This window comes from Anastrepha obliqua, chromosome 1 (assembly GCF_027943255.1).
Source record: "Anastrepha obliqua isolate idAnaObli1 chromosome 1, idAnaObli1_1.0, whole genome shotgun sequence".
In the NCBI taxonomy this organism is placed as follows: Eukaryota; Metazoa; Arthropoda; class Insecta; order Diptera; family Tephritidae; genus Anastrepha; species Anastrepha obliqua.
The window spans coordinates 2392344-2418768 of NC_072892.1; the positions used below are offsets into that span (position 1 = coordinate 2392344).

A 26425-nucleotide genomic window follows, 5' to 3' on the forward strand; every position below is an offset into this window, starting at 1 on the left:
TCTGATGATTTTTTTTCGTTACGTAGGAGGAAGAAATTATATTTAAAGCGTGGAAGTAATGATTTAATTTCGTTGGTGATTTACGAGAACAAAATTTTGGAATTTCGGTTTTATATCGAATGACAGGAGTTACATATGTACATATGTATATTTTTTGAACTATAGATAAATTATCTTTTAGACTTAGTTTTATTTCATACTTTTAATTAATTTTCTGATGATTTTATATGTATAAATTTATGTATATTTAGTACGATAATATGAAAAAAGAGATTCTATTTAAATGAGATGAAAGCGAATATCCATAAATATATATACATATGTATGTATATACGAGTACACCCGTTTTTTTGGGTGTTTGGCAGAGCTCCTCCTCCTATTCGTGGTGTACGTCTAATGTATGAATAAAAAATGTATAAACCTATTATTCTATTTAAAATAAATAATAAATTTCTAAAATAAAGCCTGTTAATTTTAAAAGTGATCTTTGTAACTGAGCATCAGTTATTGTAAGCAAAACTTTTCCAATAAGTTTTTGAGAAATTTTGTCAGATATTAATCCGAATATAAGCCGAAGCGGTGATGCCAATTGGCCGCCTATAAGTTGCGCTTTGTACACCAATCTTCTGGGGCTATTCGAGTAAAAACAAAACAAGCGAAGCTGCCATTAGTGAGATAAGTACCGAAAACATACTGAAAAATTAAATAAACTTAAGGCTTACTTCTTCCAATAAAAAATCGTTTGACAATGAAACTGAATTTCAAACGATATATGTACCACCTTTTCTATACACTAAGCATATATCGTACATACCTACATAGATATGTATGCGCAAACCAAGGCACGTCAATGAGATAACAGCAGCAGAGCAGCTGATTTGACATTTTTCTGATTTTATGTTTTCTCGAAACTGCCCAACTTTTATTATTATTTGTTGTTGTTGTTGTTGTTGTAGCAGCATAAACATTCCCCATACTTACATACGGGGAATGCTGCTAGAGTGACAGTCCTTGGCCGGATATAAATCCGGGTCGTTTCGGTATCGCAGAACCTACTGTCGTGGAAACGTGGACTTTGTCTTTTACTTTGTTGTTGTCCAGAAAATTTAATCACCAATAAAATACACATCACTGAGAAATTTGAGATTTCGCGTTTGACGCTCTGGAGAGTTTAGGCAACAACATATCTCCTCTCATATAGCACCCCTCTTCCTGTTTCTTGGGTTGATGAGATTGAAAACAGTGACCGGTGGTTAGTTCACCGTGCCTGGCAGGGCTTGATGAATTCCTACAACAAAGCAATCCGTCGTTGTTGGGTTTGCTCTACTTCTGCTACCTCTTTGAAGTGCCCTGGTATTAAATAAGGTGTGATTAACAACCAGTACAACTCTCCTTTAAGGGACTAGTATAATGTCAAAATAATAAAAAAAGAAAATAACTCTTAGTAGTGCATGTAAATGTCGTTGCCTGCATTACGTCACGAGCTCACAAGCTGATTGTATCAAACTCATTCAGAGAAGAATATTGGTCCGTGGAACGTTCAATACTCTGCATTTTTCGAGGCGTTGAGCGCCTTTCTTCTCCGCTCCGACATTATGTTTTCAGTAAAGTGACGGAGGCAAAAAAAAAAATTTGGAATATCCGCTCCTTATAGTTATAGATTTGTATTTACTTACATATTGATTTCTTTCTTGCAGCTGTTTCAAAAATTATTAATATTTATTTATCCCAAAAACAGTCGCCAAACCCTCAGAGCAATATTTTACATTTTACTATCAAGGAAATATAGATTTAAATATTCCTTTTGCTTAGCGATGATATATCGGCATTTATATTAGTAAAAAAAAGTAGTCAAGAATGGATCAGTGCTAAGAGAATCAAAGTTTCAATTCTACAAAAGGGAGTATTTAAATAAAATTGTATGATGTTTTCATGCGATGTTTTTCACGAGAGGCTCATTTGTCAGTGAGCGAAATTGAAAATAACAACAAAATACTGCTTGTACTAAAACACCAACAATGACGTCGGAATGCTTAGAAATTTAAAATTATATCTTTTTCTACATTTTTGCGTTGTGCTAATATTTAAAAATTTTACTAATTTATTTTCCGCTTTTTGCAAACCGACATAAATTATTAATAATATTTATTGAACTTGAACATAAATTCTGCATACAAAAGAAACAAAAAATGAAAACGAGCTATAAACGAGCCGTGATTTTATGTAGCGTGAAGAAAAACAAAACAGAAAAGTATTAGCTGTTGTTGTTGTTGTTGTTGTTCTTGTTGTAGTAGCATAAACATTCCCCATACTTACATACGGTGAATGCTGCTGGAGTGACAGTCCTTGGCCGGATATAAATCCGGGTCGTTTCGGTAACGTAGAACCGACTGCTCGTCACGATCACTGCCACACGGAGTTGGCCTTTGCGATCACATCAGTGCAAAAGCAATAATAAAAGTCGTCACTGCTGTCCAGCGTTAGAACTTAGAATTTTTCGAAATGCCGACTTTCCCTATATTGTATTATTATACATAGGCGGGCATAGAAATGGGTACGCCAAGAATAATAAAATACAAACTTTTGCAGGCTCAATAAAAATAGATGAGATTTGTGAGAGAACTAGAAAAAGAGTGTTAAAAAAGACAGCGATAGCAAAAAAAAAAATACCAAAAAACCATTTTGGCATATTCATCACAGATATAAATCCGCGTCGTCGTTCCAGTAACGTAGAATCGACTGTCGTGGGAACGAACCAAAACAAGTATAAATCCGTGGTGAATAATTTTGTGATTTTCGGAGGTCCAAAGGGGCGTTATGTGAGTTAAGATTTGCTCAATGGAGAAACTTACTGCACAATGGATGGCAACTGGTCACGCTTTCCTAGACTCTAAAGCCATTAATGCAAATTTGCTGCCTTTTGCTTGCCCGTTAATGTAGTTTAACCTAGTTGATTTATATTTTTACGATTTTTATTGTTTTTTAATTATTTTTTATTTTGTTTTATTTATTTTTACTTTATTTATTTTTTATTTAATTTTTTAATTTGATTTAAGTTTTTTTTTTCTACTTTTACCCCACACCCATTTACGTTGTCCTCTATCACCGCTCATATTTAGATTTATTTTGATAATTGACAGTAGACTCACTTATCGCTAATAATTTATAATGACAACAAAAAAAATTATGTAAATAAATAAATAGTAAAAAGGAAGTGAGCCAAAGAAATAAATAAATCGAATGCCGCGTTCAATAGGAATTGGTGGCACCGGCAGCAACCCTAAATAGCACTTCTATTACTGTTAAAACAACAACAACAACAACAAGCACTTCGCGCTACCCATTCATACAATTTTGAGTTTTTGCTCTTTCTTTTTGTTGTTGCTCCTTTCCTTCTCTGGTTTTATTATGATTTAAAAAAGAATGAATAGAAAAATAGAACATTGCGGGCGCTCGTCAAAAAGTCGAATGCCAGGCAGAAAGGGAAGGTAGGGAGCAGCGGCAACACGCCGATTTGGCATGCGACCAAACAGCGGCAGTTGACCGGAAGAAATACTATGGGGTTGGGTAGGAGAGATTGGCTGCCAAAAAAGTGGTAGGTTAGCAGGCTTTAGAATTTTTTTATGGAAGCCCGCGTTGTAAATTTGAAAACCACTGAAAACCACGAAAAGTGGTTTGGTCACGACGAAAATATGTGATCGCCTTTCTTTTGGGTGCGCAACTCTATTTAGTAATATACTTTCGACTGCCGCACACACAAATATCGTAATATTTACTAACTGGCGGCGTGCGTTACTCTATTTTGAATAGAATATGAGCGGGTGTCGTCAACTTGAGTAGCCGCAGCATTTGCAAAAGTTTAGCAGCGCTGCTGTAGTTGCACGTCATGAGTTTTGCATATGTCAACACAAAAAAAAGATACCAACATGAAATGTTCGCATGGTTGCATTTTTTGTGCGCTAACGTGGTGTAAACAACGGAGTTATTAGAAAACAAAATTTCAAAAATGTTATCTCATTAAAAGACAAGGGACGAGTGAAAATGGAGAGCAAAATTTCAAGGCCATGCAACGTTTTGGGCATTTGCGTTCCGCGAGAGAGAAAACAGATATAACTTAGAGGAAAAGGAGAGAGAGAGAGCTATACATATGTCTTAGATAGACTCTAGGCTATTTTTCCTGAGTTTTTCCTTGTGGTTGCTAATTTCTGCCTATTTTTTGGCGCTTGTTTGTTGGTGTAAACTTGTAGGAAATATATTTTTGGTGCCTACTTTTTGGAATTATATATTTCCTTGGTGGCTACTGTTTTGGGGGTTTTTTGGTTGCATTTTTTTGGCGCTTATTTCCGTTTCCTGGCTAGTGCTTGTGCGTACTATAAACTGCTTTCCATTCCAGCGTCGGATTTATTGATATTGCCTTGCAGTAATTTGTGCCGTTGCTGTGGTCCTGGAATAGCTGCGTTTGTGCGTGTGATAAACGCTCGGAGTAGTGCGCGTTGTTACCACGGCTTATGTCCGGCGTTTACCTACACCGATCGAGCCTTCTCCGTTTCTTTCTCTCCCTCTCTCTCATTCTCTCTCGGGTCTCTCCCTCTTTCTTTGTCTGCCTTGAAAGTTTCACTTCTAGTATTATGTGTACTACGCTACACGACACTTTTTTGTTTTTTCACCAATGTACTTCCGATATATGTGAATAAAGCAATTTTAATTTTTGCAACTATTAAAGTTTCATATTTTGTGTTGCTATACTCAAAACCTTTAAAAGGTTCCATTGATTTGGAACTGTCTATGGTATATTAATTCCGTTAAAAGAAAAACAGAAAAATGAATATCAATTATGAGCTCATTTCATTGGTGTTCCCACTACTTGGTGCAATCATGAATTCAATCTACTCAAAATATCTACGAATCTCTGATTGTGACTACTGTCAAATTAAATATTATACATACATCATTTTTTTCATCATACTTACGCGTCAACAACGTTTACAAATCGTAAAATTGTATTACGAAAATTGAAGCTACGTGGAAAGTGTTCATCGCGCGCTCAGGCCGACTTATGGTGTTCAGCGATGTACCCAAAACCGTTCAAGAACAGCCATTACACGGATTGAAAACAACCGTTTGGTGCGACCTATGGGATGGAGGATTCATCGGCCAATATATCTTCAAAGACTAGGCTGGCGCCAATGTAACAGTAAATGACAAACGCTATCGTTCCATGATAAATTACTCTTTAATGCCGAAAATTGAAGCCCGTAATCTCCACAACATTTGGTTCCAACAAGACGATGCTACTTGCCATAGAGCCCGTGAAAACATGGATATACTGCGTGGTCTTTTCGGTGAGCAATTTATCGCTCGTCTCGGACCATTCAAAATTGGTGTTTACGGATGGCCGAATTACGCCGCAGTTGCGGCCAACATTTAAAAGGGATTATCTATCTATATATGTATATAAAATTCAAATTATAATTATGTATGTATCTATAGATCGACTTGCGTCCTAAACGCATAACGAAGTGGATAGCTTACCGGGATGGTCATGGGCTAAAAAATATTTTGTATATATAGGGGGCGTGGCACCTCCCATACAAATGGAATTTTTAACAGTCCGTATTTGTGGAAGTATTTACGTTAGACTACTGAAATTTGGTAAGGGGTTATATGACATTAATCCTTACCACATCCAGAAAAACTGCGTATAACGAAAAAGGGGGCGTGGCACCTCCCATACAACTGGATTTTTTTATAGTCCATATCTCTGGAAGTATTTAGGCTAGACCAATGAAATTTGGGAAGGGGTTATATGAAGTTAATCCCTAACACCTCCAAGAAACTGAGAAAAACGATAAAGGGGGCTTGGCATCTCCCATATAAATGCAATTTTTCATTTTCCATGTCTTCGGAATTATTTGGGCTAGACAACTGAAATTTGGTAAAAGATTATATAAGGTTAATACCTAACACCTGCATGAAAACTGGTGATAGCTAGAAATGGGGCGTGACACCTCTTATGCAAATGGGATTTTTCATGCTGCATATCACTGGACGCATTTATAGAAGAATACCAAAAATTGGTAAAAAGTTTAATGAAGTTAGTATTTAGTACTCCTAGAAAAAATATGGGCTTAGAGAAAAATGGGGGTAAGACCATTTGATATAGAAACGAATTTATATTATCAACGATAGAGGTATTGCTGAATTGAATGCATTCTCTTATTGGTAAAGCTTTATCGGTAAGTAAACAGTCCAGCAATCTAAGCGAAATATCAATTTTATTTAAAAAAAAAATGCTTAAAAACTACGCCATGCCTAGATAATAATGCCGGTTTAGCTACATAAATATTACACTCAAAGCTATATGATTACGTATGTAAGCTAAAATAGTTTTATTTTAAAATTAAACATGAAATAATCTAAATTAATAAAATAGCAAACCACACACATCAAATTGAAGTGCAAGTTTAACTAGCGGAAAATATTGACAGTGTACACCACAAGTTATAAAATCATCGTTTAATCGCCATCACTGTAAATATGTAAACAAAAAACAGCTGATGCATTCCATTGTAATATCTATATTCGCAAAAAGCTTTTAGAAAGGGGGTCATGATAATTATGCTGCGTAATTTGGATCCTCCACGTTTATGCAATGGCACAAGGCTAATCATCACGAAACTTTCACCGAATGTTATAGAAGCTATGGTTTTATCAGGAAATTTTGAAAACCACAAAGTTTTCATACCAATTTTAAACGCCTCCAATTTCCTATTAGACTGGCTTTCGCAATGTCCATAAATAAAGCTCAGGGACAATCATTAGCTGTAGCAGGAGTCAATCTAACCAACTCATGTTGTACCCATGGCCAATTATATGTAGCCTCCTCCAGAGTTGGCGCACCGAAAAACCTTTTTATTTATACTCAAAATAATATAACAAAAAATGTCGTATATCCGATCGTTTTAAATAATACCTAAACTGACTTAAAAAAGTTAAAGTTGTTTTATTTACATTGCATACTTCTTGATAGAAATGTGGGGTGAAACCCACGGGTATAAGCTAGTAAAAAATAAAAGTCATGAATAGTTCTACACAAAAATAATAAATATTGGCCAATCAATTTGAATTTTCGTTGTTTTATTTCAATTTAAAATCCGATGACTCTAAATTGATCACCCTTGAAAAGAAAAAAACAAAAATAATATCAAGTTCGCTTCTTTAACATTTTATTTCAAAGTTTGATTTATTGCGTTTTGCGAGTAATACTGCTTTTCTCGGTGGCCACGGTATCAAGAAAACGCAGCTCGGTTAAAAAACAGCGCAAAGGAACAAAAATGTGAGGCATTTTTTGAAGATACATTCGCAATAATGGGCACAAATGGATTGATTTCCCTTCTTACTTGAGTTTTTTTTTTTATTCAATTCTTAAAGTTTTTGGTTCAAATAATTTGGTTTTGTAGTCGTTATTAATTTTTCATTGAAAAAGTATTTATTTAAGCCGGTCCTAGGATTTTTTCAACTACGAAATATCATATATTTTTTTATTGCGGAAATGTAGTCCAATGTTTACCAATTTAGACAATTTGATAGGCTGATGAGGTGCTTGACGCAGATTAAAACAGTGCGCCCAAATATTTTCAGTGGTCTACTTAGACATACGCATGGAAGTTGCTGTTGAATAGATAGGTACCGAAATTCGTAAAAACGTACTCAAAAATTAAAACGACCACAGAAATCATTTGAATTAAATTTTTCTTCCATGTATGTATATTGACGGTGCTTAATCTTACTAAGAAAAAATATCGTTTAAGTTATTATTGATTTTATTACTTTAACCAAACTCATATCTTTAATTGTATCACCCTGTATATAAAAAAAACATCCGAGCATGAAAGCTCATACAATATTTTTGAACAAATTGTAAACACTTTTTTTTATATTCATGAGGTAACACCTACCAAAAATCAATGAACTCCGTAAATAGACTAGTAAATCATTAAAACAAAAAAAAAACATGTTTTTTTATAGGAAGCATTGCTCTCTCATCCCTACTGCTGTAAACCAACTTGAAAATGTATGCACAAAAAATAGTAAGAATGAAAATAGTAGGTCACGCGTGCCGCGCACATGCAACAGTGTTTGCTTGCTGAACTCAATTTCGCTCATTGTGCATATTCTCACTCGCGCAAACTCTCTCGCTGGACCAGTGATGCAAAATCAAAACCGTAAATTGTACCTTATTTGCTTGAAAATAGTACCTCATTGAATATCCTTCAAAATAACTTAAATTAAAACGTACCTGCATACGTAGAATAGAATACGAATAGAAATAGTTTTATTTACACATTTGAACAAGAAAAAGTATGGTATGGAATTTAAATGCACTGAAAGTTTAAAAGAATTACTTTATTCCGGATAAAGCATTTTTAACCTTAAATGTCAAACGTTCTTGATGAACTATCATTAATTTTTTCGACGATAATTTTTCGAATATATATGAAATGTAAGCGCTGTCGATATTCTCCACAATTTCATAAAACAAATTTACGCCTGATTAATACTAGGATATACATTTTCAGGAGTTATTTCTGTTCGCTCACTGCAATACACAATTTTGCGTGAAGACTTGGTCAAAATGGTAAACGTTTAACTGAGGAATCTCCAATTTCACGCACTGTATCGATGTTTTCTGGTGATTGCACACTCTGTGAGCGACCTGACCTTTCACCATCACTAATCGCTTTGCTGCCCAATTCCTTTCAGTAGGGCATAGTCAATCATCACTACATGCCTTTGAAGCATGGGGGAGTTTCTTTGTTTCCATGGTGAAAAGATTTTTAGAGATATGCTCTTTAGCAGACCGTTATTCGGCGAATTTGACAGAATCAGCTGATAGGCTGACATTACTTGGGATCTGTTTACAAAAAAACTGAGATTGTGTTGGTGATATACGAAAGAAATCAACCAATGACACTTCGTTGCCGTCTGAACATTGACTGATTGGACGAGTGTGTGAATAAGTACAGGGTGGCTGATGAATTTTGCTACATTAAGAAAGTCAAATAACTTTTTTTTTAGTGTATGGAATTCATTTATTTTTTTTTTCAAGTTGAAGGTCATTAAATTTTATTAAATGTAGCTTAACTAGTTTTAAAAATAATTGAATTTAAATGCCCCCCATGCTCGTTGACACAAGTGCGGCATCTTAGTAAAAAGTTGTTCATTGCTGCTTTGAGAGTTGCGACAGGAATAGCCGCAATTGTTGCCCGAATGGATTGTTTTAGTTCATCCAAATTTGTTGGCTTTGTTTTATAAACTTCTTGTTTACATAAACCCCACAAGAAAAAGTCAGGTGCAGTAAGGTCTGGCGACCTGGGGGGCCAACGAAATTCGGAGTTTCTTGAAATCAGTTTATTGGGAAATTTTCGTCGCAACTCTGTCATAACAGTCTGGGCTATGTGAGATGTTGCCTCATCTTGTTGAAACCACACAGAGTTGAAAGGAATTCTCTTTCGGCGTAGTTCTGGATAGAAAAATTCTTTCAGCATTTTCAAATAACGGTCTCCAGTAACCGTAACGGTGTGACCATTTTCTTCAAAAAAATAAGGCCCGACAATACAGCGTGAAGAAACCGCACACCACACTGTCACGCGAAGAGGATGCAATTCCGTCTCGTGGAGTATCTGTGGGTTAGAAGTACTCCATATTCGACAATTTTGTTTGTTCACATTGCCGTTTAAATCGAAATGGGCCTCATCAGACATGAAAAGGCAGTTTAACATGTTTTGGTCTTCTTCCACCATTTGCAGGATCTTCTGGCAAAATTCCAAGCGAATCGGCAAGTCTGCTGCATTCAGTTTGTTAACCATTTGAATTTTGTAGGGAAATAAGTCTAAATCTTTGTGCATTATTGTTTGCAAAGACTGTCGGCTGACACCAAGTTGAGCAGATAAGCCTCTTGTAGAAACCCTTGGATTGCTTTGTATAGCTGCAGCTACAGCAGCGATCGTTTCCTCCGTCCGAACTGGTGGGTTTCGATGATAAGGCCTTCTTGCGACGGTTCCTTGCTCAGCAAAATTATTCACCAGTCTCATTATGGTCCATCTGCTCGGGGGATCGCCGCCAAACATCCTCCTGTACTCTCTCTGTACCAAAACTACGGACTCCAGTGCGTGATAGCGGCGGACTATCCAAATTCTTGTTTGCGTGTCCCAGTTATCCATTTTAATAAATTTTAAAGATCAATCTGCAAATTAAAACAAAAATGGAACAGATAACTTAAAAAGAAAAAAAGTTATTCAATTTTTTTTTGGTAGCGGCTTTCATCAGCCACCCTGTATGAAATGGTAGTGCGAAATTTCGACTGGTGATATAATTGTGTTAGTGATATATACTATAAGTACGAAAAAAATTAACAGTCTTCGCTCATGTTGCTTCGTTGCATTGAGCAACGACTGATTGGACGAGTGTGTGAATGCATGTGAAATGATCGTGCAGAATTCGGCTGAATCTCTCAAGTGACATGGTAGCCCCTTACAATTTTCTTTTTCACCATAGTTGAAGAGCAAACCATATAGTTCATTTTTAGAGTGCTCCATTTTACACGGGGAAGTACTCGTAAAGTAAAAAATTATGTGAAAAGTGGCCTTAAAAAACTGACGGTTTATTTATAAAAGATATTCTGTAGATCAACTTAAACAGTGGGCACTAACTACCATAGTCTTCAGCCTACTGAATTTTATGATTTTAATACATATAAATGCCCCACAAAGTCTGCGTTCACCCTACAATAACTTTTTAGTGAATGAAACACACAACCTGATTTTATAATTTTTATAAATTTGTATATATTTATATGTTTATTATATGTTTAAGTTTCAAAAACAAAAATAAATTTCAAGATTCCTCACATAAGTTTTTAGATAACGGTGAATAATGGCTGTAACAAGTAAATAAAGCGACCATAAAGTGTGCGTTCAGTCTTAAAGTCTAATACAAAAACATGATATACTATATGCAAAAATTAAATCTAATATTTAGATGGATATCCACGTTGCTTCAGGACTTCACTCAGCCTATTTGGCATTGAACTTACTAGTTTCTCTGTTTCCTCTGATGTTATCTTCCACCATTCTGCCTGCGTGACACTCCGCAAAACCTCTTTACTAGTAATCACTTGCTGACGAATTCTTTTTTCCAATAGATCCCACAGATGCTCGATGGGGTTAAGATCTGGGGACTGTGGCGGTGTTTTAAGCTGTTTTGGGGCGTTGTACAAGAGCCAAAGCTTAACGATCTCGGCTGAGTGCTTCGGGTCGTTATCTTGTTGAAACCAAAATGTTCTTGATAAGCCGAGATTTTCTGCACTTTGCTTTAAATTCCGTTTTAGTATGTTCAAGTATCTCTATCCATCGTCGAATCAATAAATTCTAACTGACCCACGCCATTTGCCGCCATGCAGCCCCAAACCATAACCCCGCCACCTCCGTGCTTAACCATGCCAACAAGATTTTGCTTTCAAGAGCAGTTCCAGGTTTTCGCCAAACAATTTGACGGCCTTTTATTCCGAATATACAAAAATTACTTTCGTCCGAAAATATTACTTTTTTCGAGAACTCGGGAGGCTTATTTATGTACTCATTAGCAAACTGAATGCGTTTACGTCTGCTCACAAGAGAAATGAAAGGCTTTCTTCGGGCGACTCTACCATGGTATACAGCTTGAAGCAGAATTTTTCTGGCAGTTTCAGCGCAAATACTTTTTTTAAATGTTTGATTTATGTTTTCAACTAATTTTGAAGATGTAATCCGGAGGCTAACCTTTGCCAAGTTGATTATACAACGCTCTTCCCGGGTCGATAATTATTTCGAACGTCCTGACCCGGGCTTAGATGTAAAAATTCCAGTTTGCCGAAAATTTGTTACAACTCGCTGAATAGAGGAATACGATACAATACAATATTTCGGAAACTTTTTCCGTCTTGCCACATTTTTATAATTATTTTCCTCTCAGAAACGCTTATTTCTTTTCCCTTTCCTTCCATGTTCTTTAATTGTCTCCAGTTATAAATAAAATGGTCCACTAAGCTTTGTTAACATTCAGTCGAAGTAATGCGCAACCAAAAATTAATATAAACAAAGAAAAATATATTAAAATTAACGGTATCATCAAAATAAACAGGCTGAACGCAGACTTTTTGGTGCCACATTTACATGCTGTTGAAATTATTTTCCCGTTATCTAAAAAGTGAAGTGAGGAATCTTGTTTTTTTGCCCTTAAAAGCTGGGAATGTATAGTAGTGAATAAACAAATTGTAAAGATTTCAATTTAATCATAATATTCTATTTTGTTTTTAATAAATTTAAGAAGGCTATTCGGGTGAACGTAGACTTTGTGGGGCATGTGTTACATGATTCGTTAAATTTGAAAGTAGATACAAATGATTTTCTTTCAGTATGCTAAGAACGATTGAAATGTTATATAATAGTAATTAACTTCCCTTCTTAATATGTTCTTTAGATTATTGTTGCTGTGTCCATTGGTTGTTTTTAGTTTAGTTTTCGTTTAGGTGGTCGATTTTTATCGTTTGGTTGGGGCAAAGAAGGATCGGTGTGTTCCAATAGGAGACAAGTATATTTCTGAGTGTGGATACTTTCGCTATTGGCTAGATATGGCAGTTTCACCAGCGACGTGGTTTCCTCTTATCCCAACACGGCTTGGCATCCACAACTATTTCAATTTGTTTTGGTGGGCTATTAATAAGTCACGATTTTTTGAAATACTCGAATTTCGATAGTGTACGTTCTCGATGGTTCTACGTACAAATCATGCGCTTCCTGGTGAAGAGTTGTAGGCTGTGACGGCGAAAGCGTTTCCTTTAGATTCTACGGTGAAAATTAAAGAATAGTACTTTAGTCACGCAAGATGTATGGTGCATTCCACTGTTACGTACAGACAAGTTCAACTAATTTTACGGCTTATATTACATATAGCATTTAATTGTTTTATCAGATATATACTTTTTTTTTTCTAATTTAATAGATTATATACTAGTCTTTAATAGTGCGAAGAAACATTTAAAATAAGTCGTGAAATACTGAAGAAAATGCAAACAACCCACGTCACGTACGGGACACATCAAGTCAACCAACATTCGAAATCGTTATAGTTTTATTCAGATTTCAGCGAATATATTACAGGTGCATAAAAAGTGTCTTCGAAGGAAATTATAACTAAGAATCAAGCTTGCTACTAGCGAAAAAAAATATTAATGAAAACACATATTTATAATTCAAAAACATTTTTTTATATTTGTCACGTACAGACAAGTTGCGTCACGTACAGGACATAGTTCAACTTAAATCTATAATATATTGTATGTAAAGATCAATAGGTAAATACAGTTTTGTCTTGGCAAAGGCAATGTTTTCTGCACTCCACAACTTTCTCCTCAGTTTTAATAAAATGGAAGTTGGAAATTCCAGTTATCGCTTTGGCATTGTCCCACGGCGATGCACTTTTAGTCCTTTTATAAATTTCAGAGGATGGCACATAAATCACACGGGTTTTTGTGACTAATTGAGAAAAGTCCTTGGTTGATTGGACAACAACATATTCATTTTGGCTCATCATTTTCTCTCTTACCAGTCTTTTGATATTTCCGCCAACTCCGTCTATCACACCTTTTCCATGCGATGTAGCAAAACATTTCCAATAAAAGGGCCTTTTGTACTTTTCACTCAACATTGATGTTAGTTTAACCATATAACGGTTCTTAAATTCCGATGAAGGGCCGTCACTTCAAATAATTTCCGCTGAAAGTAAGTCTTCATTTTCTTTATGCATCAAGTCAAACAACTTATTGATGAAAACAAAAACTGTATCCTTGTCTTTCGAATTTGCATCTGAGCATATAAGATATGTTTGGCAATTGCCTTTGTAAAAACTTGCAGCAGTAAATAAAGAACTTCATTCTGGTATTCACAGCCAAAAGACATCGCAAAATCAACTTGAAGGATTCGCACATTTTCATTGCGTTGGTCTTTTTGAAATTCACCGGCTTGAACTCGTTTTAAATTAACATGCTTCATCATAATATGGATAGAATCAATCATTTTTTCTTTAAGTTCACCTGAACTTGTTTCGTGGTTTACTAAACGTAGTTTATTTTCTGAGTTTTTTTCCCATTCCTTCCATACACTGATTGTACTTAAATCCATAGAAATTAATATTTTTTTGCGATCAGAACAAGTATCACATTCATTTTTCCAGCACTTCGAATCCAAAGAAGGATCACATAAAATCATAGTCTACCAGTCGTTACAATAATTTTGTTTCAAACCTTTCAATTTGAATATAAAATTTTCATGAGTTAAACATTTGCACTGATCTGAAGGTGTGTCTTTCATTAGCAAAACGTTTTTCGGTCTTAGACTACAACATTTTGAAAACCCAATTTCGATATTAGGAAAAAATTCTTTAAAAATGAAAAAAGCTTCTTGTAGGTACAAAGTCAAATAATGCTTTGACACTTCTTCTTAATGCCGTTTTCCCAAACAACGATGATACACAATATCCGGACGATAGTAAAATGCTTTCACATCGTCATAACGTGTATCGTCACCTGGTGTGCTAATGTTTGGGCTTTCGGCTAGAGCAATGTTCATTTTACGCGCTAGTTCTGTAACAACCGCTTTTTTCTTTCTTGGTGATTGAGGTAGTGCTTTTAGAGACTTTTGAACAGCTTTAGATAAAGTCTGTTTCGACTTGTACGGAGATTCAGTACTTACCAGAGAATCAGTAGGATTTTTAAGTTCAACCCGCTTTTTTGCCCTTTGCAATCTCTTCTTGCAAGTTGCAACGTGTTGTATCGTGTTGTTATACATATTCAAAATTGACGATGTGCAGTAGCGGAGAAATTATTGTCAAAAGGGCGAATGAAACAAAAATATTTCCAGACATATGTCCTTTTAGTATACATCATGTTTACTTTTATGGCTGCTGCTCGCCCTCTCTCGTTAACAATGGGACTAACATAAGCAGCGATGGATAAAGAAGGTTTCCCAATACGTCTTTTATAAAACATTTTTTTCAAAATTTGGCTGAAATTGTAATTTAAAACTTGAACACTTTTTTTCCTGTTTCCTCTTAGAATTGGAAATTGTAATAGATTTCATATGAAGTGTAATAGCGTAATAAACTGAGAACAAATGTAATAGATCTATTACAATTGTAATAGACTGGCAACACTGATCTGATAAGCAATAGCGGCAGCGACCTCGCAAAAAGTTGTGTAAAGACTAATGAAAAAATCCGACTTGTTGTTACTCTCAATAAATAACGGTATTTACAAAAAATGAGACATAGTCACCACAACTTTTTTAAATTATTTCAGATGAGAACATAATCTCACTATGTACGTGCAATAATATATAAAAAATGCATATTTGTAAAACAGTTCAGAGTTCCACTTTTTCATGGAATGCTCCTATGATATTAAATTCTGCTTTTACTACTGCATAAGCCATACCGGAGAGGGATTTTGAGCCGCCGGTGTAAACTAATGGCCAGCTGTAAGTGTTGAGCGTTTCATTGAAGTACTTACTTTACGTAAACTAAAATTAATAGCTTTTTCCGCAAATATTAGTTTGGAAAAAATAAATCCATTATTTTTGCATAAAATTTTTGCGCAAATGGTTTACAACTGTTTTATGGTGGCTCTTTAGCTTCTGGGGTATGCTACGACTACTTCTATGCCGATCAACTTCGATTAGTTCTGTGACTTTATGGACATTGCTTTTAACATTAAAAATGCCTGGACAGACACGACGAAACCAAAGTTGCACGTAATTAGCTGATACAATGCCTGGCTTGTATTTTTAAATTGTTTGATTAATACTTTACGATATATTGATCACTACAGTCATCTACCATCTACATTTTCCCATGTAAGAATAAATGAAATGCGGATAGAACCTGCTGACAAATTGGCTTAGATGACCTAACTTGGGGCAAACATTTAAAACTCTTTTCTTATAGGCTTTTTCCAAACTGAAGTGGATTCGGAGACTTTTCATTGCCTACCGAGCGAAAGCTGCTATTATATGTTAAGCAAATTGTATGCTATTATAGGCTTTTCCAAACAGAGGTGTTATTTTGATATTCAAAGAAAAATTTTAATATAAATGATCGGACGCTTATTTCATTATGAAGAGGAAGGTATGCCGTTAATAGTGGGAAATAACATCAGGTAAATGACCACCACGACAACGATTGCAAGACTATATCCTTGTCATGAAACTTTCCATAGCTGAATTGCGAAGTGGCTGGCCCATGCCCTCGATAGCCTCACGAATTCCATATTTGAGGTCTTGAATCGATCCTGAGCTGTTGGCGTAGGCCTTCTCTTTCACGTGGCCCCAAAGAAGAAAGTCACAAGGTGTTAAATCACAACATCTCGGTGGCCAATTATGATCACCTCTTCCAGAGATAATGCGGTCCGGAAACTTTTCCCGCAAAAGATCAATGGTTTCGTTGCTTATGTGGCACGTAGCGCCGTCTTGTTGAAAATAAACGTTGTCCAGATCAATACCATCTAATTCCGGCCATAAAAAATCGTTAATCATCTCTCGATAGCGCAATACATTTACCAATACACCTGTTATTGGAAAACCCTTTATATGTATAAATAATTGGTATTGAACTTTGAATCTGCTGCCCTGTATAATCTGAACAACTAAAGGTTTGCACGCTTGTTTTGGTACCCAAAATGGATGGGGATGCGTTTGTACCTTCACCTTCGAGTTTAAAGCATCGGAGAAAAAGGTACAAGTAATTATGTATATTTTCCTCATCACTGTCCAGTGGTGGCTCTCGCGCGCTCTCTGTGCTTGTGACTGCATTTTTCGCACATGGTCGTACACATACACACACACAAGTACGCCCTGCTGGCGCCGTCGCATGGCAGCTGCCGTTGTTGCGTCTATCAATTGATTGCTGCTGTTTGCGTTTTTGAATTCGCTCACATACATACATACACACATTTATATGCACATATGCAGATAATTCGTTTTTTGCCATTTTCGTGATATCAGCAAAAAACTGATGTGTACGTGTTTCTTCCATGTGCCCATGAATGCATTTTGTAGTTTGAGTGTGTAAGTACGAAAGTGTGTTGCACCTTTTTTATTGATTTTTTTTTTCGGGTGGTTGCCTGTTTGTTGGTTGCTGGTCGCTGGTCGTTTTGAATTTCGGTCGTTTTTTCTGCTCTGCCTTTTCGTCATTCTACCTTTGGTGGTGTAAAGAGAAATTCGCAAAGCATTTTTCATTTGTTGTTGTTGTCACTTTTTTCTCAGTTTTTATTTGTCGGCTTATGTATGTATGCATATGTGTTTTCCTTACATTCTTCTCACTCCCACTTTTTGTCCATTTCTGCATTTTGTCTTTCGGCTTTTTTGGGTTCATATTTTCCTCGGTGGCGTTTAAGTGTTTTCATATTTAGGTATAATTTTTTTCGCTCGTTATCTTTTATTGTTTTATACCTGCATACATATGTATGTATGTACCAACAATTTTTTTCACATGCTGCCTTGTTGTTGCTACTCATTGACACCATGCGCTTCGTATTTTTTGATGTCGCTACTTTTCGCAAATACCGTTTTTTCCGCTACTACTATGCGTTTTTTGCGCAACGTGTGTGAATTTCACTTTTTATGTAGCAGGCGCCAATTGCATTCAGCTTTTGTCTGGTGTTATGTCTTTTTGTTGTTTACATGTTTTTTATTGTTTTAATTAAGCACGCGTTGTTTCATATCGGTTTTGTTTTTGTTTTCAAACAGCAACAGTTGATTCATGTAAAATTGAGAAATTAGCCAAGTTAAGTTGCTCAAAAAGTGAAGTGAAATGGGCAAAATATCAGCTGTGTAGCAACAGAATTTAAATTCTGTAAAAAATGTACCGGTCAATAAAACAAATAATTTGAATATTTTTTACGCACTGAACAATCGGGTGTTGTTGTAGCAGCACAACATTCCCCATGCAAGTACGAGGAATGCTGTTGGAGTGGCGGTCCTTGGCCGGTTATAAATCCGGGTCATTCCGGTAACATATAACTGATTGCCGTGGGAACTGTGTGCAGGAGTTGATAGCTGTGTACCCATTAGAAAAAACGCTTCCGAGCAACCCGACATATGATTAGCATTATTGTATAAGTATGTACTAGGGTGGCCAATATGAGCTGGAAATTTTAATCCCAGGGTTTCGGGATGTTTTTAAAATAATAAAAATTGTTAATATAAATAAAAATTCTATAACTGCAAGCACTGAATTTAAGAGGCGAATTTTTTGGAACCGTGCAATATCCAACTCGGACTTGCTAAACAAAGCTAACAAGCTTGACGTGGCGAGTATTGCAGGCGATGGAATAAGTGCTAATCGCGACATTCAAGAAGAAGATGAAATGGCAGTGGATAAGGCATACATTAGAAAAAGTGATGACAACGTTGCTAGGCAAGCCCTTCGTTGGAACCCCTTCCAACAAGTTGGCCGAGGAGTGGATAGGCCAAGTACAACCTGGAGATGCAATGAAATCGTCATTACCACTACAGTCTTGTGCAAGCCATTACTTCCACTGTGGATTCGCGACAATGAATACTGGTATAAGATTGCCAGCCTTAGGATAACCACTTCTTTTGTTCCATTTGCCTCCATTTCACTCTAGCAGCATTCTCCAAACATGTATGGGTGATTTTTATGCTGTTACAACAACAACAACCGGTCCTTTTCAGAGCCAACAGTCCAAAATGATGATAGGTAAACCATCGCCAAATCATTACGCTACCTTCTGTGTAACAGTTCTTCTAAAGCAATCCCCCGGTAAGTGTTCGGCCGATCTATGCTTCATATAAGCCTCTATCGGATCCAAACAAATTGATTTTGAATTCAATTAAGAAAATCTCCTTTCTGACGCGGTATGACGCAATGATGCAAATTGGATCATTTATCATCCATTTTAAAACTTTTTTTTACGCATTTTTCGGTGATGAAAAGTGGCTTTATTACAGGTTTACTGAACCCAATTTTTTTTCTGATATTGGGCATAAAACGGTTAATGATGGACAATTTTTTTTAAATGCGTTTGTTCTAAGCCTACAATTTTTTACAATTGTCATGAAAATTTTTCGTATTAAAGAAATGTATCTGCCGTTCAGCGTAGTCACACACCAACTTATTCGGCAACGGTGCGTAAAAATCGGTTAGGTGTAGATTTGATTTAAAACCGATCAATTGAAAAAAATCACAAAAAAATATCAAAACTTATTCTATAATATAATTGGCACACACAAATTGTTGATAACACATAATTTAGTAGAATTTGCTTACCGCAACATTTCACAACTCGACACTTCTTGCAAGCACCAACTGACCAACTTTTCTTTCCACTTTCAGCTGACGCAACGGATATCGATTTGGCAAAAAAAAAAGAAACTTTGCTGGCGCCACCAATTAACCTAAAAGAGCAACTGACCACGACACACGACGAGTGCAAAGAAGAAATTCCCAGCAGTTTTTTGCTCACCGTCCTCCGTTTAACACTTCGCGGCGTTGGCGCACTGCAACTGACGCCTGCGTAACGTACACATTTCGATCAAATTTAATAACCTTTGCGGCTGCCACCACAAAAATGGCCGAATTACCAGCACCTACGAGTGATTACCTTCATCGTTCGATCGATCAGCTGCGCTCAATGAACGAACGGAATGTCCTCTCATCATTGAGCCATCATCTGACGCCGATGGAATTGCGCAATGCCGCACAATTGGCAGCACACGATTACAAGCCTTTCAATATCAATGAGTTTCGCCAGAATGTGGAACGTTTGGATTACTCATTGAAGAATGGCATTATACAACAACAGCAATTGCTTGCTGATCATCAGCAGCAACAACATCAGCAGCAGCAAGCGCATGAGCAGCAACAGCAGCAGGTTCATCAACAGCAGCAGCAGCAACAACAACAGGCCCAGCAGCAGGTAGCGGCGCATCAACAACAACAGCAACAGCTACAACTGAAGCAATCATACAGTCCGCCAAATTCACCGGCCACACCCACTATGACCGAACAGCCGGAACAGAAGGTGAGTAGTAACGGTGAAGTGGAAATAATTGAAATTGGAGCTATCGCTTGAAGTGAATTAATTGTCTTGAGGGGAAAAACATTTTAAAGTCTCAGCTCATAATCGTAACTGCGTACAACAAAAGTAATATAAATCAAAGTTTCAGACTTTATACAAAATTAAAAAAAAATAAAAAATCATCAAAATTTCAAATCTCGTATAAAATTAACACAAAAAAAGCTTCATCAAAATTTAAAATCTTATACAAAATTAAAAAAAAAAATTATCAAAATTTAAAATCTCATGTAAAATTAAAAAATAAATTTAAAATTTCACATCTTAACAAAATTTAAAAACAAAGTAAAATATTTTATCAAAATTTAAAATCTTATCCAAAATTATAAAAAAAAATTAATCAAAATTTACAAATCTTATACAAAATAAAAAAATTGATCAAAATTTCGAATCTTACACAAAAATTCAAATCTTAGAAAAAAGTAATAAAAAAATTAAAAAAACCATCAAAATTTCAAATCTTATACAAAATTAAAAAAGAAATCCAAACCTTTTTAGTCAAAATTTTTTGAAAGTTTTAGTCAGATAAAAAGGATATTTTCGCTTCAAACGAATGTCAACTAACTACTACGATCAAGACCTCACATATACACCTTCAAATCACCTAGTAATATAGAGCGAACTCAAAAATAGTATCTGCAGCGACACCTCTTACGAGGGCGGAAACTTATTCCCAAACCCAAAATTATATTGTTGAAGTTTATTAAATTTGCTGCTGTTTGAGTTTTGATAATTTTATTTGTTGACGGTGTTATGTATTTGCTTCCATGCTCGAAAGTTTTTGTACATAGGGAAAAAATGCCAAAAATCAATACTAGATTTACTAGAATTACTAGAAATAGAAATAAATCAATATATAATAACATCTAGAGGCTCTAGATCGTCTATTCATAGCGAGTGTCAGTTCGGAAATTGTTTACATTTTTGCAAAAATGGTATTTATGTGCCTTTCTTAAGGGACACATTTTTTCTTTTCTTCTGTTATTAGACAAGAACTTTTCAGGGAAGTTATAATCCTGAAACACTCATCAGCATTTTGTTGTTGTTAGATTAGCTCGATATGGGAGATTTCACTAGAGGTATGAGAAAATACAACTCCTCTCGTATGCCATAATTAGGATCTTAAGTACCATTTTGGATTTGAAATTGTGTACTCCGAAGTTAAGTCCTTTCGACGGTGGCAAATAATATACCACACGTCTCTAGTAAAGCCCATCTTGTCATATTCCGCAAAAACGTGAACGATGGCATAATCTGAAGAGGCGTTTCTTGTGATTTTTGGGGCAAGGGCATTCCGAAAGTCGCATTAAATAGATGGTGGGAGGACTTCGCTAACATCATTCGGGGGTCGAGAGCTTAGGAAGGTGGTAAGAGCCTTCAGATGAATGTCTTTTAATGTGTGTTCAATACAGGCTCCAAAAACTCTATCTAACTTTTTTCCAATTCCATATGTCCTCCAAAAAATGCGATTTTCCTGCATTCCCAAAAATGAGCAGTAATTTTTTAGATTAACTCTTTATTCTTTTCTATTCACTTAAATATCTACCCATCGTGGCATTTATTTATATTTGGAAACAGAAAAAAGTCGCAGGGGCCAAATTTGGACCCAAAAAATTATCGTCACGGTCTTGTTAGCTGGCACATTCATCTTCACCTTCTCCGGCTTTGGATTGAAGATGTTTTGTCGCCTCCCAGAGCTCATTTATGTGAATCAAAAATAGATAGGACTTGAAAGTTAATTAAAACCTTCGTTGAATGTTAATTAAAACCTCCGTTGAATGTCTTTCTCAGAGACTTACCACTACCATCTGAGAGCTCGAGTTGCGAAGTACAATTGGGTGGGAGTAGTTTAGCCGGTTAAATTTTGGTGGATAAAAAACGTCTGCTATGCCAAGGTATAATAGAAGTAAGTCCTTACAATTGTGGAGCAAGGAGAAGCTTATTCATGTCGCCAGCCACCTTTTCTTATGTTTGCTTAAACTAACAACTCACTCTCCTTTTAGTTCAACCCGGCCAAGAGAACCTACGCTTGTCGTTAGATGATCTCTATGACCACACTTGGCTCTCTTATATCTCTGACTAAAATCTCTTACGAATATACATACATGCATATATGAATATTTATATACGAGGTATGCACTCCAGATGGCGCTGAGGTTGTTATATTTCTAAAGATTATATTTATGGCTCGATTAGGCTCATACCCGAAAATGATGTGAGCTACATGAAAATGAAAAAAAGAAAAAATAAATAAATAATATTCCATAAGGTGTTATCCATTGAGGTTCTCAGGCAGAGCCCACCCGTGTTGAACTTCCAGAGCAAACAGTAAACCTTTTTTTTTTGGGAGTTTGTTGATATTTTCCATCTATTAGCTATTAGCTAATTTTTTCTCCTCAACTTATCACATTTTATTACGCTTTTTTTCATTTGCTCGGAGCATACACCTTTAACAGTATCTCCTTTTCTCATCCTTTTAATTGCAGTATGATCCTCATGCAGCCGTTGTAGAACAGCAGCAGCAACAACAACAACACACCGTCAGTCACAAGCAACAACGCAACCAACAAGGCTCCCCCGATGGTCGTGATGCCAAGCCCTACAAATGCACCCAGTGCACGAAAACCTTTGCCAACTCGTCTTACCTATCGCAGCACACCCGCATCCATCTGGGCATCAAGCCGTACCGCTGCGAGATCTGCCAACGTAAATTCACACAACTATCGCACCTGCAGCAACACATCCGCACCCATACTGGGGACAAGCCCTACAAGTGCCGTCATGCCGGTTGCCCCAAAGCCTTCTCGCAGCTCTCCAATCTGCAATCGCACTCACGCTGCCACCAAACGGACAAACCCTTCAAATGTAATTCCTGCTACAAATGTTTCACCGACGAAATGACGCTGCTGGAGCACATACCGAAGCACAAAGACTCGAAGCACCTGAAGACGCACATCTGCAACCTCTGCGGCAAGTCTTACACGCAGGAGACTTATTTGCAAAAGCACTTGCAAAAGCATGCCGAGAAGGCGGAGAAGCAACAGCAACGTCATGCGAATGCTACAGCTAACCCACAACACCACGTGCCTGCCGGCGGTATCGGCCTAAATTTGCAGCGACAGGTGGTGATGAATGCCGCCGCCGCAGCAGCGACCAGCGATCCTAATTCGTATTGGGCGAAAGTGGGTGCTGATAGTGCAGTAAATGCCGCCACGCTAGCTGAAGCTATACAACAACAACAACAACAAGCTGCTGCTGCTGCAGCAGCAGCCGCAGCGGCTGCACAGCAACAGCAACAACACTCGCAGAATGGCTATAACTTTGCAGCGTTGCAACAGCACCAACAACAACAACAGCAGCAAGAACTGTTGCAACATCATCAGCGGCTGGTGAATGGTGGTGCAGGTAGTGGAGGCGATAGTGCCGGCAGCGGCAGCACACCCAATCACTCACAATCGCCCAACGATGAGGGCGAAGATTTGGTGATGCGCCAAACACCACAACACCACCTGCAACAACAGCAGCAACAACAACAGCAGCTCCAACATCAACAATCACACTCGCCAAATCCGCTATTAATGGGCAATGCGGCGGCAGCGGCAGCAGCAGCAGCGGCGGCCGCGGCCAATTATGACGTGAAAACAACAAGCGCCTTTACACCAATCAACACGGCGCCACCACACTTGAATGCGCTAGCTGCGCAACAGCGTCCACCCGCCGCCGCAGCGTACCTGTACCAGCAGAATGCCGCCGCGGCAGCCGGTTTTCCGACGCAACTCATCTCATTGCATCAGATACGCAACTATGCGCACCAACCAAGCGCAGCAGCAGCAGCAGGGCTGTTGGCCAGCGATCACCTGCTCGGCTTGACTGGTGTGACTGCGGGCGGTGCCGGCAAGGACAAGGGTCAATAGTACGCCGGGCATCACAGCGGTGTTGGCAACAACAACAGCGGATGTCGTGGTAGAAGAAAAAAATGTAAAAAGCGGCAACATGAACGTGCACGTGAACGCAGTTAGTTGAGTTGACTGAGGTGAAATGGGGAAGATGCAGAGCATTAAGTGACCAGTCGGCAGGAGGGCGCACAACAGAGCGTTGCGAGACATGCAACGTGAACAACAAAAGCAACAGCACAAACTCAGGTTATAAAGATGGCTTCAACAAAAGCAGTAAAAGCAGCAATGAAGCAAAACGTACAAGAAACAACAAAAGCAAAAAATTATTAAAAACTAAGGTACACGCAGTCGAAGCACTTAGCTGCTGGCAGCAATTTAATTTGCGCGCAAAATACGAATACATCTACTAATATAAAAAAAACAGCAAGCAGAGATACTGATAATCTTTGCTCCCACAATTCTTCAACACCACCTACTTACACTGCTTCTTATATTATCTATATGTATGTGTGCATGTTTGTAAGTGAGGCCACCTTTGGCCCGTACATTTGCATGCCTGTGCGTTTCTCTACAGAAATCTGGTACCTGTGTCTTTTGCACTTTTCAACGGCAGGTGCTTCTCTTTGCCATCTCCCTTTGCTATACGAACAACCACCACCAGGTTTTCTTCTCTCATTTGCAGTGCGCCTGTGCGCATTTACAGTATACAAATTATACAAATTGTAGCATATAATTAATTATAGTAATTACCTGTAATTAGCGATTAGTAACTCATCTAGTAATTAGGTAATCGTATTGTAGCAAAAGTAGTTTGATAAGCCGAATTTACTTTAGGTAGTTTAAGAGTTAGCTAGGATTAGGCGATTCGGAGACAAAAGTATATACCTATGACTTTTGGTTTCACGCTAATTTTTTATAAATTTTATATACATATGTAATATACATATGTATGTGCACCTATTTGTATACGACATCCACTTCTAACTTCTTTAAGATTTTGTGAAACAAAATTTTATTTGTTTAAATTGTATTTTGGAAATTTATTTTCGTAGCTACATGCATGCATTAAAAATTTTATTATACTACTTAATCACTTATAAGTAATTACCTAAATATTTGTATTACGAATTTATGAATCTCAATAAAAATACTTACTTTTTCTTACAAAAAAATTTTCTATAAAAGTTTTCTAAAAAAAAAAACAACAGCACATGAGTAGCTTCTTCTAGACGCAGTCTCATGAGGTAATAATTAAAGGTGATCTAATAGCCTAGCTACAGATGGTGGCATTAATCGGGATTAACTACTTAATTCGGAATAAATCTGAAGAATTAAGTGCAACTAATGCGGATTGACAACTATACTTAATTCTCATAATTTAATTAGGGATTTTCGATGGCAACATTGCCGAAAAATTACAGTTAAATTTGTATTGTGAATGAAAAATCATGAAATTTTTAGCCCTCCGATGGACACTTTTTTTGAAAACCTTCGGTAGGGCACGCGGGTCTGGCGGGACCGCTGTGTATTGGGTTGGGGAATAAGTTCGTAGCGTTTTTACCGTAGACTTTTATTTAAACAAAAAACAATAAGTTAATCAATTATGCATTCGCCATTTATAATTTTTCATCGAAGATTTATAATTTTTACAAATACAAATTTAATACAAATAATTGTTGCGCCAGCTGCAGCTGCTGCCACATAAGTCACGACGGGCAATCCGATAAGGAATTTACCAGCTCAAATGGGGGTCAGCAGTGAGGCACTGCAGATAATTCTACACAGAGGTTTGAGTTGTTTTTCTTACAAGACGGAAATTGCAACCAAAATAAATGAAACAGACTTACTACTTTGAATTTTCCCAGAGTGATTTTCGCTTGGAGTGTTCGAGAGAAAGATTCTGCGTAAGATTTTTTGACCTTTGCACGTTGGCAACGGCGAATATCGCAGACGATGGAACGATGAGCTGTATGAGCTTTACGACGACATAGACATAGCGCAGCGAATAAAGATCCAGCGGCTACGTTGGCTGGGTCATGTCGTCCGAATGGATACAAACGCTCCGGCTTTGAAAGTATTCGATGCGGTACCAGCTGGTGGTAGTAGAGGAAGAGGAAGGTCTCCTCTGCGTTGGAAAGATCAGGTGGAGAAGGACTTGGCTTCACTTGGTGTGTCCAATTGGCGCCGGTTAGCACGAGAAAGAAACGACTGGCGCGCTTTGTTAAACTCGGCCAAAATCGCGTAAGCGGTTATCGCGCCAATTAAGGGGGGGGGGGTAACGTTTTTAAATTTTTTTTGCGCATTTTTTTTTTTTATTTAGTTTTTTAAATGAAGAACCTTT

The 26425-nt window shown here is 37.1% G+C and overlaps 1 protein-coding gene across 5 annotated transcripts in view; it reads left to right on the forward strand.

Moving 5' to 3' along the window:
• The window catches only part of LOC129246421 (zinc finger protein squeeze), a 32877-nt gene extending 7969 nt beyond the window's left edge, over positions 1-24908 (forward strand). The window contains exons 1-4 of one of the 5 annotated variants that reach the window (XM_054885246.1): positions 17739-18735; positions 18786-18873; positions 19447-20134; positions 22675-24908. In XM_054885246.1, the coding sequence (XP_054741221.1) occupies positions 19682-20134; positions 22675-24102 (1881 nt within the window). In that variant the 5' untranslated portion in view covers positions 17739-18735; positions 18786-18873; positions 19447-19681 and the 3' untranslated portion in view covers positions 24103-24908. Of the gene's footprint in view, positions 1-23; positions 138-17738; positions 18736-18785; positions 18874-19446; positions 20135-22674 lie in introns of those variants that run through there. The other 4 variants (XM_054885256.1, XM_054885263.1, XM_054885271.1 and 1 more) reach the window with 4 other exon arrangements.
• Positions 24909-26425: the final 1517 nt, after the last annotated feature.